This window comes from Heterobasidion irregulare, assembly GCF_000320585.1.
Source record: "Heterobasidion irregulare TC 32-1 unplaced genomic scaffold scaffold_04, whole genome shotgun sequence".
Taxonomy (NCBI): domain Eukaryota; kingdom Fungi; phylum Basidiomycota; class Agaricomycetes; order Russulales; family Bondarzewiaceae; genus Heterobasidion; species Heterobasidion irregulare.
Genome location: NW_009258200.1, coordinates 1,846,067 through 1,860,866, shown reverse-complemented (window position 1 = coordinate 1,860,866; position 14,800 = coordinate 1,846,067). Strand labels below are relative to the sequence as shown.

Sequence of the window (14,800 nt, the reverse complement as noted above, 5' to 3'; positions counted from 1 at the left end):
TCGTTCTGTCCATTCTTCATCATGCATAGCACCCGACCATCTGCCTTGTATCTCATCCACGCACAGAATGGCCCATCGCATTCCTCCTCTGGGATTTCTATTCGCACAGCCTCTCGAGTCTGCCCCGAAAACATCTCCCTGATTGATTCTCAGTGTGCGATGTGCATCCACAACTTTCCGTGCATCAGTGCTCCCAAGACGCGCCATCGCAGGCCTTGATTTCTTCGAACCGTCACGACTCACCGGGACACATCTCACTCACATGGCTGATCCACGAGTGTATACTGCTCGTGTGAATGAAGTACGTTCTTCATCCATTCGCCCGTCGGACCACACGTTCCTGACTGCATCATAGACCTTCACTTATATACAGCACGCGAGGCGCTCGCCCATCTAAGAAGGCCCCGTGTAGCTGTCTAGCGCGGACGGCCGCCGTCGATCAGGCCTGTTGCACGTCTATAACGTCGTTCATACATCTAATGCGCATCGATGCTCCGCATCTGTGCGCTTTGACATATTCACCATGGCTGTCCTGGCCGCACAACAATATATATGCTTCTCTCATGACCAGCCCCTGTTTGCTCATTGATCCCGCAGCTCGAAGACGCTACTTGCCAAGTGCTCCAAGGTCGCGGTCACACGTATATCTCGGCGCCAGACAACACGACGCATCTTCGGTCTACATCACACTACTCTGCATCATCCCCTCGTGGCCGTGATCAGGGGCAGATGGAGCAGCCCCCTGACAGCCTCGAAGGATTCGCTATTTGTCGTTCATTACCGAGTCCAATGACAATCGTGCGCTCGGAAGTCATTCCGTCCACCACTAAGTGTCTTTGACCTCACCACGGTTCCATCCCAGCCTTTTCTCGATGGAGGTAACATATCCCCTTCATCAGCTCCATCGCTTGTTTTTTTTTTCTATTCGCTCGCTTACGCGAACCTTGGTGCGATCGTGATTGTGGCACAGGTAAGTTAGGTTTGGCAGACAGCTTCCATTCGATGTTCTCTCGGCGCCCCTGGGGAGCACGGCATAAGACCAACGACCGCGAGACGCCGCAATCAGCGCCCCCCATGCTGCCTTCGCCCATCACCTTATCCTTCGACGCGTTCTCTGGACTCTCAGGTTCCTCAGATCCGTTAAGACCGATCTTCTCCGAGCCGCGAGCCACATCCTTCCCCTTCCGAAGATGGTTTGATCGACCTTTCCCCACGTTTTTTCCTGCGTGTCTCCGGCATCTTAGTTATCCTCGTCACAGCGGGATGGGTCAGTGGAACTCAATTGGAGGGCGAGCTCCGTCCTATCTTCCAGGGCGTGATATCTATTTTACGTATCAATCTACTTATCTTCGGCCCACAGTCTTATGCTTCCCGTAGTACGCTCTTGTTTCAAGAACCTGTTTCAGTCCCACCACTCAGGAAGCCAGGAAGCCCTCGCACTGTGGCGGTCCATCGGAGACGGGGGGGGAGAAGGGTGTACGAGTTCGCCTGACGGTTCGTGTATTCGAAAGAAGCTGATATGCATGATACATATGTAAGTGGGAGAGTAGCAAGAATGTAAATAGCGATGCATAACAGGAAAGAGAAGGGCATCTGGGTTGCACACGCGTCTATCATACATAATTATCCGGCCAAAAATACAACTGTGAGAATTGCGACGAGGAAGGAACGAGCACGAGTGTGCATGTGCGCTAAGGGCTCAGAGAAGAAGGCGGAAACTCCCCAGTGGTGCGCATGTTGGTGTCGGGCGCGATGTACTCCACAAGGTAACCCAAGCCGAAAATCTAAAGACCTTTTCAGAAAGAGGGCAGTCTTGCTAGCGATTAGAAGACGGACCTGTTGGCAAAATTGGAGCGCGCTGAGAATGACGCCCGCCGCCCAGACGTTCGTGGTAAGACAGACGCGAACGCGTTGATTCTATGAGAATAATCGGATTTCGGTGAATCAGCAGAACATCGATACGCCACAGGAATCTACTCGCCTTCACCTTGAAGGGCAAATATAGATGTAGCGTAAGCCGAGAGACAGGAGAGAGGGAGGGCGAGAAGGTACTGACAAATTTGGTCAGCGACGACCTAAGCATGGTCTGTGGAACCGGAGGCTGGGTGGCGAACGCGGGCTGCGCGTGATAGGGAGGGGGCGGGTTCATGTAAGTGCTGGGGAGGGAGCCGTACTGCGGCTGGGCCCCCCATGACTGCTGAGGAGCAGAGTTCTGGTAGGGGGGTTGGTGGGTGCCTCCGTAGACAGGAGATGAGTTGGAGTGAGGTGGGTATGGGTTTGAGAGGGGTGGGGCAGAGGTGTGAGGGTTCATGGCGGTGTACGGAGGGTGAACGGACTGAGAGGGTAGAAGGATAACAGGGATGTTATATAGGATGAGTCGAGGATGAGATCAATCTGTTCGGGACTTTGCGTCGCAGGTATCGTAATGGCTCTGGTAGAGAGCGAAGATGCATCGAAGCCTGGCAAGGGGGACCGATGACAGATGTGGTTCGGGACAGGGATGGCGCAAAGAAGGCACTCGTGACACGGAGCTGACGAAGTGTCTTTCAAGGCCCCGCCCAGGATCACGATGGGCTCAGAAGCAGCCCAGTCGGCGCCCATCAGGTCAACATCTGGTTGCAAGGAGCGGGCAACTCAGTGCGAGAGGATCGTGCACAATTCAAGGCGACAATCAAATTGTCGCGGCGGACGGCGCTGTTGTTTTGAATATGTCGTTAGTTATTAGGACGTACAGATATCGATATCAGGAGACCGAGGCACGGCTGGCTTCATGAGAACTAGCAAGTGGGAGCCTGAAGGTCCAGCGAATATGGATCGCACTAGAGTCCCCGGGACCACGTGACCCGACGCGTGTGCAAGCAGGTTTCTTTGGTCTCGCCTGTCCTCCTCCACAGCAGTCCCTTGGTTTGCTGCTTGTTCTCTTCGACGTCCCCTCCGACGTTTAATTCATCTGTCTGCAGGCACAGACGCTCCGACGACGAGCGCTCTACCGCAGAGACGTGCTTCCTTAGCCCGAAGTGTGAACAATGCCCAATCAACTCTCCATCCCGTTCAAGAAAACGTACGCCGTCCCCCTCAAGCAGGCAGTCTACAACCACATCCAAGCGCGGCACCCCGGTACTCATCCCGATGCGTTCAGATACGACATCTCACAGTGGGAACTGCTGCGCAAAGAGGCGATCAGCTCCGTGGTACACATAGACCGGACGAGGTCTTTCATAACGTATGCGAACACTTTTGTCTGCATGACAACCCTAACGATCTACGCAGTTACCATGCTCAGCTTGTTTTCATTCTCACCAAGCTTCCTGCAGACGTGAGTCCTTCCGCTCTTCCTTCTTCTGTACGTTTTTCGACCGCTCCGGCCAGATCGGTCTCGAGATACCCTACGCCCCCGTCTTTGCCCCGTCTGCCCTTCCGGTTACCCTGAATAACCTCAATTACGAACGTTGCGCGATCTTGTTCAATTTAGCCGCCCTCTACTCCCAAGTGGCCACCGCCGAGGACCGTTCAAATCCGGAAGGGGTCAAACGGGCAAGTGCATACTTTCAGGCAAGACATGCTATCTGCGCTTCGTTTCATTCTGCGTGCTGACCCCCGTTCATTCTGCCTGTCAACCATCTGGAAGAGCGCCGCCGGCGTCCTCTCGTACCTTGCGGCGTCTGCCCTGGTGAAGCTACCGCCGACCCCCGGAGATGAAGGGGAACTCTTAGAAGACCTGTCAGAACCCTTCGTCAAGTCGCTGGAGTGGCTTATGCTGGCCCAAGCTCAGGAGTGTGCATGGCAGCGCGCTGTGCTAGGTATGTAGGTGCGTCATCGTGGCCGTTTCAGTACCCAACCTCGCCTGGCCTTAGACAACCGCTCGAACGGAATCATTGCGCGTTTGGCAGCACAAGTCCGTGCCGTCATATTCTTTGATGCTCCAGATCCCAGATTTCTGACCTAGGCGTTTCGAAACGTTAGGTCTCCGCCTACTATGGGTCCTCTATTTCCGCTGTTCGTGACGCCTCGCTATCAATTAGGCATATCTTTCCTTCAGTCCGCTCCGTTCTCTTTTACTTTTCTTTTAGCGCGCTGAAGGGCACGTGCCGCAGGACTGGTTGCCACATTTAGAAACGAAGCAGATGCATTTTGAGGCCGCCGCGCAATATCGCAAGAGCGTGGACGATCTCGAGGCGAATCGGTGGGCGCGCCCAGCTTCCATCGATGATAACGGCTGCTTCAACAGTTTCCCCACAGGTACGGAGAAGAGATCGCCCGTCTGAGTGTCGCGCAAGTTACGGCAAAACGGGGTTATGACATTGCACGCCGAGGCGGGGTGACACCGACCGTCCTGCAGGACATCAAGGTGAAACTTTGCGATGATCTTTGTTTGTTTCCAATTTTCATGGCTGACGGACATCATCTAGTCACTTCTGGATATTCTGGAAAAGAATATGATACGTGCCAATCGAGACAATGATTTGATCTATCACAAGGATGTGCCGCCTGGACCTGCGCTGTCCGCGATCTTGCAAACTTCGGTGGTGCAGAGCAACGTACCTCCACAATTGCAAGATCCAAAGAGCGCGATTGGGAGCTCCCCGATGATATTTGGTGAACTGTTGGGTTGGGGCGCTGAAACTGCCATAGGTCAGAATGCCGTTCAGCCTTAGTCACCTTCGCTCACGCTTGTCGAATAGACATCTACAACGACAGAAGGCAAAATTACATCAAAGATGACATAGTTAACCGTGGACAGGAACTCGATGATCAAGCCCATGCGTACGAACTCTAAATTCGTTCAGTTGCATTATTTCATTTCCGCTTACATGTATCCTTGACAGTATACTACGTTCTCTCAACCTCCCAACTGCGTTGGATGCGCTCGAGAAGCCGATCGGACTGCCTCCCAGCCTGCTCCAGAAGGCGGAAGAGGTGCGGCTAGAGCACGGCCCGCAACGCATCGAGAAATCTATAGACGATGTGCAAATGCTCGCGCAAAGGGATATGAACATCTTGAATGAAGTTAGTTCTCCGCTTGCGCCGATTCTCCAGATCCGGTCTAATCAATTTATTGTATTGCAATTCAAGGCGATGGACATCTTGGATCAAGAAGCGTCTGAGGACGAAAGTTTCCGAAATGAAACTCCAACGTCCCGTTTGCCGTCTCATGAAGCCAACACGGACCTCATAGAGAAAGAGCAGAGGTATCGGAATATATTGGAGCAGGCTGCTGACAGCGACGCTGTCATTCGACAACGTTGGGACGAATGGGAGCGGCCCATCACAGAATTGACATGGGACGAGGTCAGTAGCATGGACTATATGTATAGCGCGCACATGTGCGAACTTGGTCTTTTTCCGTTAGGCGACTTTAGAGGCGTCTGTCCCGTCCTCCACAGTGAACGTTGCGACATCGAATCGAGCTGGGAACACGTCAACTCAGACACATGCCCGTGGACTTCGCGCTTTGTTAGAACAGCTGGACGATCTGTGTCGTGCCCGCAGTCAGCTTGTCACACGCGCGCAGCGGCTCGCCGACGCCGATGACATACAGCCACGCGTCCTCAAGGCGGCTGCAGCCGTGGAGCGGTGGGTCGAGGTGCAGCCTTCCATGTTCGAGGACGTCTTGGACGAAGAGCTTTCCAAATTTGATAAATTCCGTAATGACATCGAGGCCGGTGCCGTGAAGCAGGAAGAAGTTCTCGAGTCGGTCAAGGTGAGTCCAGCGAGCGTGATCTGGCCTCGGTCTCTCGGGGCTTGGCCGAGACGGACGTGCCCGGCTGATGCTCTTTGTTCAGACTCGGAACGAGTCATTTTTGCTGTCCCGGCGAGATGATCCATCTGTGAGGGAGCGAGAACACGCCCTACAATCGTTGGATCTCGCGTATCACAAATACAAAGAAATCACTCGACATCTGGATGAGGGCCTCCAGGTACGCCCTCCTATCTCCTGTTTCAAGCATGTCGGCTCATCGCGCGCGCTGTGACACAGTTCTACAACGACTTCGGGGATATCCTGATGAAATTCAAGGAAAGCTGTAAAAATTGGGCCGACATGCGGCGAGACGAGATGCAGTACGTACAATTATGCCTATGGGTCCACACACGTGTTAACGACACCGCTGTCATTCTCTGCAGCTCGATCTCACGCCCGATGGAGTCTCTTTCAATACAGCCCGAGGAGAAAGTGTCGGCATCAGCGCCTGTGTTGCCATCGCCACCCGTGTTCCCTACTTCGCCACTGACACGTTTAGGCGCCCGTGGTGTTCCCAAGGCGCGCCAGCTGGCTTTGGACCTGCCTCCGCCGAATTCAGATGCATGGCAGACATTCGAATTGCCTCCTTCCCCCGCGAAGGAGCGGAAGACGAGGCATGCGGGGAAGATGAGCTAAAACTGGTTATGCAGTGTGCGGGAACGTGGGGGGGAGACGATGGTAGTGGCACTGCTTTGATGTACTGTACAGCACTTTGCGTGTGAATGCTCTTACTGTAGCTTGAACGGACCAGGCCGTGGTAATATGTCGGGTGATTCGGGCTGGATTTTTTTTGAAATGCTATTGTCCCTGTTGTACCGGAGTTTCATTTTGTGTCTGTTCTTGAAGACCTGCCAAATTCAGAGCGCGCGGTGCCTAACCCGAGGACAACCGTCCTAGGCAAGCCACAATAGCAGGTTTGTTCCATCTCTCTCATCGCCATCATGGGCTCTCACCGCCGTCACAGCTCTTGCTCGTCCTCCTCGTCCTCGTCTTCATCAGACGGTGATTCGAAGAAGTGGAACAAGGAAAAGAAGAGCAAAAAATATAAGATGCACTTGAACGAGGCTGATGAGCAGACTCACGGTTCAGGCCACATCTCCATGCCGAACCCGACCCACGTCCTCGACGGCAAGGGGAACCATCCCCCCCCGTACGTGCCGCACCCCCAACCCCAGCCCCAGCCCTCAAATTTCCCGTCGTCCGGCTACCGCATTCCCCTCACCGCAGACGCCGCCTTCCCTGACGTGCAGCTCACGCGCTACCCGCCGTTCTTCGACGCGGACGGCACGTCCCCCGTGTTCATCGGCTCCGCTATTTTCCAGAGCTCCGTGCACCCGTGCAAAATCGCCGCGCGCCTGCAGCCCCCGTGCCGTGTCCCGTACGGCGGGGTCGAGCACGAGCACCGCGGGCGGTACGACCTGCTCCCGTTCATGCCCGAGACGATGGAGTGGGTGCGCGCGTCGCACGGGCGGCTCCCGCAGGACAGGCGGCCCGTCGAGGGCGGGTACGAGGATAACGGCGCGAGGCTCTATCACGCCGTCGCGACCGTCGAGGGCGTGCAGGTGCCAGGAAAGGCCGGCGCCCATCTGGTGAGGCGCATGCGTTCGATTGTTGGAGTGGCTCGGGCTGATGACAGCCGTCATCTCTGCGTCTAGGGTGGCTGCCACGTCGCGTTTGGCGGCGGGGAGCATGTCATCAAGGAGAACTATGATGTCCTGTGAGTGATTCTCGTCGATTTGATGCTCACGCTTCAGGCTCATTGGACGGATCACTAGGTGCTGGAAGGTTTGAAGATCGCCAGGGATATTTTGGATCTTGGGTCGCTTCCTCGGATCCGTTGTACAACTGTCTGTCATGATCTATGCAGTGCCACCGGGGCGCTAGCCTAGATATAGAGAAGTCGAGCTAGGTGTTGTTGTAATACCATGTATGGTGAATCTGAGTTCCGAATGATATCACTTATTTCTTCCATTTATGCGTTGCCGATACACGTCCAATAAAACTATAATAGCTACACCCACTGCTCACTGCTAGCCTGCGTGCTCTATGCGTGATCGCCTTCCCAGTGATGGGTCCCTTTAGGTGTCCCACAAGCAGAGCAGGCGAGATGATCGGCCTCATTGTCACTGGCGAAAATGAATCAGGGTTGGACTACAGGGTAATGCCACGGTATTGTACCTACAGTGTACACACAAGGCAAGACCACGCAAGACTAGATTCGGCGTTACGCTCGCGACTGCCATTGACTGCATCCGAATTTGATCCCGCGCAGCCGGGATCCCCACCGCTGCGCGAGGGAGGGTTGTGCGGCGCATTGCCAAGCGTCCTCGCGTTTCCCGTGGCCGCGAGGCCCAGCGATTCTTTCTTCCTGTATTCCACCTCGTCTAGAACAATGTTCCCGATCCCCCGTCTCTTTTTGGCAGCAGGGGCGCCCGACCTTGCTCGCGCGGCGGATGGTTTACTTGGCGTGCCTTGTCGCGTGTCTGTGTCGGGAAGAGACGACGGGCCAGCCGTCGCCGTTTGCCTGCCTTTCAGGTTGGCTTCGGCTTCGGCTGGAGGAGGACCCGTGCGTGGCTTGGTCGATTTGGGAAGTATGAAGTCGCGCCAGCAGTCATCCAAAGTCCCTGATTTGAGCCCATCGAGATCGGAACTTTCCATCGAGTCTAGCATGGTACGGCGGCGGTCCTGGTCTGTTTCACGTAACTCCTCGGTGCCGTCTGATTCGCTGCCTGATCCTTCAGGGTCTCCCTCCAGTTCGGGGGGAGGAGTCTCTGATTGGAGGAAGGCTATGAGGTGAGCCATCCTCATAATGGTCGTGATCGACTTGCCGTGTCCTTTCAGAGCCTGGATACGTCGCTCAGCAGCGAGCGCGCGTTCGGCTCGTGCACGCTTGCTGTCGGCCCGTCAGTGTTTCAGAAACAGTATGAGCGCGCCGAACCGCAGCACGGACCTCGTCGCCTGCTTCCTAAATCCTGCGCCTGCCTTTTTGTCCTCCTCGTTTCCGATGTCTGCATTCAGCGCGCGGCCGCCACCCGCGAAGGCGCCCGCGGTGGTGACACGCGTCCCTGCCCTGCGCTTCCTGGCCGTCTGTGCCCCGGTGTGGGTTGAGGGTCCGGGCGCGGCTGCATGCCGGCGTCGCGGGCGCGAAGTAGGGCGCGCACGGCTCTGCGCTCCACCGCACTATTCGCGCCAAATTTGCAAAAAGGCTCAGAAATGGGGCGAGACGCGCCGGGAAGGTCGAGGAGCTTAGATACCATGTATTCTGGGAGATCGCCCGCTTCGAGGCCGTCCCCCTGCACCCGCGCCGCGTCTGCGAGTCTGGTCCCGGAGGACCAGTATCCTGTGGCGCACGCGATGAGTAAGAACGACGCGGTCAGGATTGGCCGATGGTTTGTGGACTACTACTCACCGTCTCCGTAATACCCTTTTTGTTGCAACGCTCTGACCTCCGTTCTTAATCGAGACCAGAGCGCCTGGAAAGCGGGGCCGTGGTTCATGTGCTTGGTGGACTTTGTGTCAGCTATGGAAGGATGCACGCTGAGAGGTCGTGAGCCTACTTTAATGTGGGCTAGCTGGGTTTGAGGGTCGGTCAAAGTCTCAGATGAAGAGGTGTGTAGCGTACCTCGTGGCACAAGGTGCTCATCAGCCACGGCGTCGGCTGGAAAGTGCTATCTGGGCGACGGAGGACCAGCTCTGACGGTCGTATGGGTGTGCAGATCGTCTGCACCGGTATGAGCGCGGTTGGCAATGAACGGACGTACCGACGACCTCCCCGGATTCCCAGTTCCTTCCCGCAAACACGCTGTTGTGCTCATACTGAACGACACTCGTATGTCGCGCCGTGATCTAGGGGGAGGGCACCCACCTCTTCGAGGCTGTTCACGACGAAACCATGGGTCTTCATGACGGGCTTGACCTGTGCGGCGAGGGCGCGCAGGAGCTGACGGGCGCGCTCTTGGTCTTCCGGCCGGGGCATGGGGAGCGCGGTGATGAAGTTGATGTGGGGGTTGGGGATGGGCTCGCTTGTGTTTATTCTGTGGTGGACCATGTTGTGAGGGGCGAGTCGGTCACGTTTTCCGCCCGACGCGTCAATTCTCCTCGCCGCGTCCTGGCCGAGTCGCTCCCGAAGAGTCCTGGCCGGTGCCCCAGGCCCTTAGCTCACACCGCTGTCCTATCTCGGCGACAACTCCCCTTGCTCTTCACCACCACCACCACCACCACCACCACCACCACCTCTCCATCATGCCAAAGGACGAACACACAAAACACAGAATGAAGCTCGCCGTCCTCACCTCCGGCGGCGACAGCGCCGGCATGAACGCTGTCGTCCGCGCCGTGGTCAAAGCGGGCATCCTCAAGTCCGTCCTGTTTCCCCCTCCGTCCTGTACCTCGCACTGATGTCGCCCGCCCCTCGACAGGGGGTGCGAGACGTGGATTGTCCGCGAGGGATACGAAGGCCTCGTCCGAGGAAATTCGGAGGCCGAGGCGCCGAGCTCCCCTGACTTGACCCCGACGCAGTCCGTCCAAGTCCACGACCCCGATTTTATTAAGAACCTCCGCTTTGGCGACGGCGAGCTCTTGCGCGACGGCACGGGCGATCATCCCGGTGGGCGCTCGCTCAAGGGCCGATACATCGTCCGCGTCGGCTGGGACGACGTCCGAGGTTGGTTTGCGGAGGTGAGCAGACAGTTCGACGCTGTCTAGATATGCTAACTCGGCCAAGGGTGGCACTTTGATCGGCACTGCGCGGTCGGTCGCTTTCAGGACCCCCGAGGGGCGTCTGACCGCCGCGCACAATTTGATCATCGAGGGGATCGACGCCCTCGTTGTATGCGGCGGTGACGGATCCCTCACCGGCGCAGACGTGTTCAGATCAGAGTGGCCCACGCTCGTCGAAAAACTGCGTGCAGATGGTCCGCCCCGTTGCTTCCTCCCCAAACGAGCCCTTTTTTGCTCACCCACCCCCTCTCTTCGCCGCCGCCCACAGGCCGCATCACGGACGAGCAGGTCCAGCGACACGGGCACCTCAAGATCGTCGGCCTGGTCGGGTCCATCGACAACGACATGTCGCTGACGGACATGACCATCGGCGCGCCCACCGCGCTCCACCGCATCTGCGAGGCCATCGACAACATCAACTCGACCGCCATCTCCCACTCGCGCGCCTTCGTGCTGGAGGTCATGGGCCGGCACTGCGGGTGGCTCGCTCTGCTCGCGGGTGTCAGGTACGCCGCCGCTCTCGCTCTCGTCGCGCCGCGTCTCGCCCTCGGTCTGATCTGCGGCCCGCTCTAGCTCAGGCGCCGATTTCATCTTCATCCCCGAACGTCCGCCCAAGGCCGACCCATGGGAGGACGAGATGTGCGAAGCGATCCAGCGCGTCAGTGACCATTACCATCGCCCTCTATCCCCCGATCGGTACGCGGCAAGTACGAGGCGCTGACCTGACCCTATTTGTCGGCCCGATCGCAGCACCGCGAGGTGGGCAAGCGCAAGACGATCGTGATCGTCGCAGAGGGCGCACAGGACGCCCAGCTCAAGCCCATCCACGCCGAGTACGTCAAGAACGTGCTCGCCGACCGCCTCGGCCTGGACACGCGCGTCACGACGCTCGGGCACACCCAGAGGGGCGGCCGCCCGTGTGCCTTCGATCGCATCATGGTATGCCTCCCGCGCGCCGTATCGTATGACGCAAATCACTCAGTAACAGCGCCCAGCCTACGCTCCAAGGCCTGGACGCGGTAGACGCCCTCCTCGAGGCCACGCCGCAAACGCCTTCATACATGATCGGCGTGCGCGAGAACAAGATCCATCGAGTCCCCCTGATGGAAGCGGTCGCGATGGTACTCTCTCTCTCTCTCTCCCTCGTTCCTCTCCGTGTTTGGCTGCTCACATATATACCCAAACGCCCGCCTCTTTGTGTTACAGACGCGTGCCGTGACTCAGGCGATTACGGAAAAAGATTTCGAGAAGGCCATGTCGCTCCGCGATCCCGAGTTCCGCGAGAGTCTGGAAGGCTTCCATACGACGTCTGTGCTGGATACCAACCAGTTGCCTGCTGAGCAGGTACGCCCGCGCGCAGTTTTTTGGTACGAGACTCGAGAGGACGTTGCGCCAGCGTTGGACACATTCTACTTTAATTGGGCCAGGACATCTTCTGTCCAAAAATATGGTTCTCGGTTCTGATTTCGTTCACTGACCGGTCAAATGCTTATCTCAGAGAATGCGCGTCGCCATCATGCAGTGAGTGTTCAATCACATCACATTTCTACATCGACAAACACGTCCCGTAGCATGGGGGCTCCCGCCGGAGGCATGAACGCAGCGACCCGCACGGCGGCGCGATACTGTCTGCGGCAGGGCCACACGCCCATCGCGATCAACAACGGCTTCCGCGGCCTGCTCGACGACAACCTGCACGAGCTGTCCTGGCTCGGGGTCGACAGCTGGATGGCGCGCGGCGGGTCGGAGCTGGGGACGAACCGCACGCTGCCGGACGTCGACCTCGGGGCGGTGGCGGCCAAGTTCCAGCAGCACGACCTGCACGCGCTGTTCATGATCGGGGGGTTCGAGGCGTTCAACGCGCTGCTGATACTGGAGAACGGGCGGAAGCACTACCCCGCGTTCCACATCCCGATGGTGCACCTCCCCGCGACGATCTCGAACAACGTGCCGATGACGGAGTTCAGCCTCGGGAGCGACACGAGCCTGAACGCGCTCGTGGACGCGTGCGACGCGATCAAGCAGAGCGCGTCGGCGAGCCGGAACAGGGTGTTCGTCGTGGAGACGCAGGGGGGGAGATGCGGGTACATCGCGACCCTGGGTGCGCTGGCGGTTCGTGTCTACTATCTGACGACTAGCGCCCGTGGGGGGGACCTTGGCTCACGAACGCGCAGGTGGGCGCCAGTATCGTCTATACGCCCGAGCAGGGGATCACGCTCGACACGCTGCGCGACGACGTCAGGTTCCTGAAGACGCGGTACAGCCTGGACGTCAAGGGCAAGAGCGAGGGGCGGGTAGTGCTGCGGTGAGCCCGTTCGATGAATCGCGTTTTTTCCGCGACCGTCTCACCGACGATGGCTGGGCTGGTGTCAGGAACGAGACGTCGTCGTCGATCTACACGACGGACGTGATCACGAAGATCTTCAAGGAGGAAGGCGGGGCGCTGTTCGACGCGCGGCAGGCGTCGCTGGGGCACACGCTGCAGGGCGGGATCCCGTCGCCGATGGACCGGGCGCGGGCGGTGCGGCTGTCGCTGAAGTGCATGGCGTTCATCGAGAGGCACCACGAGCTGCTGCGGCGGCAGCCTGCGAAGACGCGGGTTGCGAGCGGGGAGTCTGCGGCGGTGATCACGATCCAGGGGTCGAGCGTGCAGTGGGTGCCGGTGCAGGAGATGGTGGCGCACGCGGACATGAAGAACCGGAGGGGGAAGCACACGTGGTGGGAGGGGACGAAGGAGCTGGTGGAGGCGTTGGTCGCGCGGCCGCAGCTGATCTGAAGCGAGGCATCGTTAGAAGTGTACCCGTGTCGTATTACTGTAACAGCAAGGAGAGAGAGGTTGAAGCTCCGCCCGAAAGCGCGAGGCATCGTACACCAAGGATAGACGTTGGACGTTGTTGTGGAGGTTGAAGCTCCGCCCGAAAGCGCGAGGGGCGTGCCACCGCCGCATGGCAGTTGGGCGCGCCTGCTCGAGTCGACCCGCCCGCACACACACATGCCCTCGCACACACAGTATCTGGCCCCGCTCTCGGGGGCACCGCGCCCTGCCCTCCCCATCGAACACATAAACCCCTTCGTTAAATCCCGTACGTCCCCAGCCCCGTCCAGCCACCCGCACGCAGATATCCTGATCTCTCGCCCAGTCACGCCCTCCAACGTCCCGTCTGTCAAGTTCCAGGAGATCATCAGAGATGGTCAATCCACCATAGTCAGTCCCGCGCAGTACCCTCTATCCCCCGCGCCACCCATCCCTGACCCCCCGTCTGCCCCCCAGGTCGCGCGAATGAAGGTCCAGACAGTGCGTCCCGTTTCTCTCCCCCCGCTCTCCCGCACTCATCGCCCCCCGCCCATCCACAGCCCACCGGCCACGCATTTATCCTCCGCCGCCTCGACACCGGCGCCGTCAGCCTCACCACCATGTTCCGCGCCGCCTTCCCGACCGCCAGCGACGACGCCGAGCGCGACGAGTCCGCCTGGGTCAAGGCCAACTACGACGTCGCCGCCACCACCCGCTCCGGCAAGGCCCGCTTCGCCGGCACCTGGGTCAGCCCCGCCGTCGCCCTCGCCATCTCCGATGCGTACTCCCTCCACGCCGTCCTCCTCCCCCTCACAGAGGCCGAGCCCGATCCGTCCACCGAGTACCGCAAGTCCTCCAGGGCACAGCAGCAGCAGACCCCGGACAAGGCAGACAAGCCGCCGTCCGCACAGAAACAGCTCCCCACCCCCTCGCCCTCCGTCATCACCCCGAACCCGGCAAAGCGCCGACGGGAGGCGTCGCCCCCACCCAAAACACCCGCCGCGACCCCCGCCAAGACGTCCCCGACCGTCGTCGTCCAGCCGTCGACCCCAAACAACGCGGGCGCCGCTGCCGTCACCGCTCCCGCCCTCCGGCGCTCTGCCCGCACGGCGAGCCCGGCCCCTGTGCCTGCACCAAAGCCCGCCACAGCCCCCAAGACGCCCAGGTCGACCCTCAAAATCGTCCGCCAGCCCGAGCCCGCCACGCCCGGTGGATCGGACGAGACCGCCGTGGAAGACGAGGTCCCGGAGGTCCCGGGCCCGGACGCCAGCCGGGATATCGCCGAGCAGAAGGAGATGATCGAGGCCTTCAAGGCGCAGAGGGAGCAGGCGCAGAGGGAGCAGAACGAGCGGGGAGAGGAGCAGAACCAGGCGCAGAAGCAGGAGCCCGCGCCCGCCCTCAAAGACTCGGCGAAGCGCACGCGGGAAGAGGAGGAGCCATTGCGGTTCAACTTCAAGGAGCCGCAGGAGCCCGAGGCGGAGACGCGTCCGATCGCGACGAACAGGCGCGTTCGGATGATAGAGATGGGTCCGGAGAGGAAGTCGTTT

The 14,800-nt window shown here is 59.0% G+C and overlaps 5 protein-coding genes across 5 annotated transcripts; 3 read left to right on the top strand and 2 right to left on the bottom strand.

Moving 5' to 3' along the window:
* Nucleotides 1-1,691: 1,691 nt before the first annotated feature.
* HETIRDRAFT_426484 (uncharacterized protein) lies at nt 1,692-2,311 on the bottom strand (the record flags this gene model as incomplete). The annotated part of the gene is made up of 3 exons (XM_009547052.1): nt 1,692-1,784; nt 1,837-1,917; nt 2,057-2,311. The coding sequence occupies 3 exons, from the start codon at nt 2,309-2,311 to the stop codon at nt 1,692-1,694; spliced, it is 429 nt and encodes a 142-aa protein (XP_009545347.1).
* Nucleotides 2,312-3,026: 715 nt separating this feature from the next.
* On the top strand, nt 3,027-6,376 carry HETIRDRAFT_126386 (uncharacterized protein; the record flags this gene model as incomplete). Its single annotated transcript, XM_009547051.1, has 16 exons — nt 3,027-3,223; nt 3,271-3,316; nt 3,370-3,552; nt 3,629-3,800; nt 3,855-3,895; nt 3,964-4,038; nt 4,095-4,183; nt 4,240-4,348; nt 4,410-4,632; nt 4,683-4,764; nt 4,827-5,007; nt 5,074-5,289; nt 5,351-5,701; nt 5,784-5,918; nt 5,978-6,060; nt 6,124-6,376. The coding sequence occupies 16 exons, from the start codon at nt 3,027-3,029 to the stop codon at nt 6,374-6,376; spliced, it is 2,436 nt and encodes an 811-aa protein (XP_009545346.1).
* Nucleotides 6,377-6,688: 312 nt separating this feature from the next.
* HETIRDRAFT_409024 (uncharacterized protein) lies at nt 6,689-7,713 on the top strand. The gene is made up of 3 exons (XM_009547050.1): nt 6,689-7,329; nt 7,396-7,457; nt 7,516-7,713. The coding sequence occupies exons 1-3, from the start codon at nt 6,790-6,792 to the stop codon at nt 7,529-7,531; spliced, it is 618 nt and encodes a 205-aa protein (XP_009545345.1). The 5' UTR covers nt 6,689-6,789; the 3' UTR covers nt 7,532-7,713.
* Nucleotides 7,714-7,784: 71 nt separating this feature from the next.
* On the bottom strand, nt 7,785-9,788 carry HETIRDRAFT_450748 (uncharacterized protein; the record flags this gene model as incomplete). The annotated part of the gene is made up of 8 exons (XM_009547049.1): nt 7,785-7,866; nt 7,923-8,633; nt 8,691-8,862; nt 8,922-9,080; nt 9,150-9,312; nt 9,363-9,433; nt 9,502-9,556; nt 9,606-9,788. The coding sequence occupies 8 exons, from the start codon at nt 9,786-9,788 to the stop codon at nt 7,785-7,787; spliced, it is 1,596 nt and encodes a 531-aa protein (XP_009545344.1).
* A 224-nt stretch (nt 9,789-10,012) lies between these two features.
* Nucleotides 10,013-13,235, top strand: HETIRDRAFT_474195 (uncharacterized protein; the record flags this gene model as incomplete). Its single annotated transcript, XM_009547048.1, has 12 exons — nt 10,013-10,098; nt 10,159-10,417; nt 10,464-10,653; nt 10,728-10,965; nt 11,033-11,117; nt 11,210-11,398; nt 11,455-11,580; nt 11,666-11,803; nt 11,958-11,980; nt 12,031-12,571; nt 12,634-12,764; nt 12,833-13,235. The coding sequence occupies 12 exons, from the start codon at nt 10,013-10,015 to the stop codon at nt 13,233-13,235; spliced, it is 2,409 nt and encodes an 802-aa protein (XP_009545343.1).
* Between the last annotated feature and the right edge of the window lie 1,565 nt (nt 13,236-14,800).

Bases quoted from the DNA above. Each gene is read 5' to 3' on its own strand.
- HETIRDRAFT_409024 (XM_009547050.1), top strand. From the start codon at position 6,790: ATGCACTTGAACGAGGCTGATGAGCAGACTCACGGTTCAGGCCACATC. The intron at 7,330-7,395 runs GTGAGGCGCATG...CTCTGCGTCTAG, and splicing joins GAAAGGCCGGCGCCCATCTG to GGTGGCTGCCACGTCGCGTT.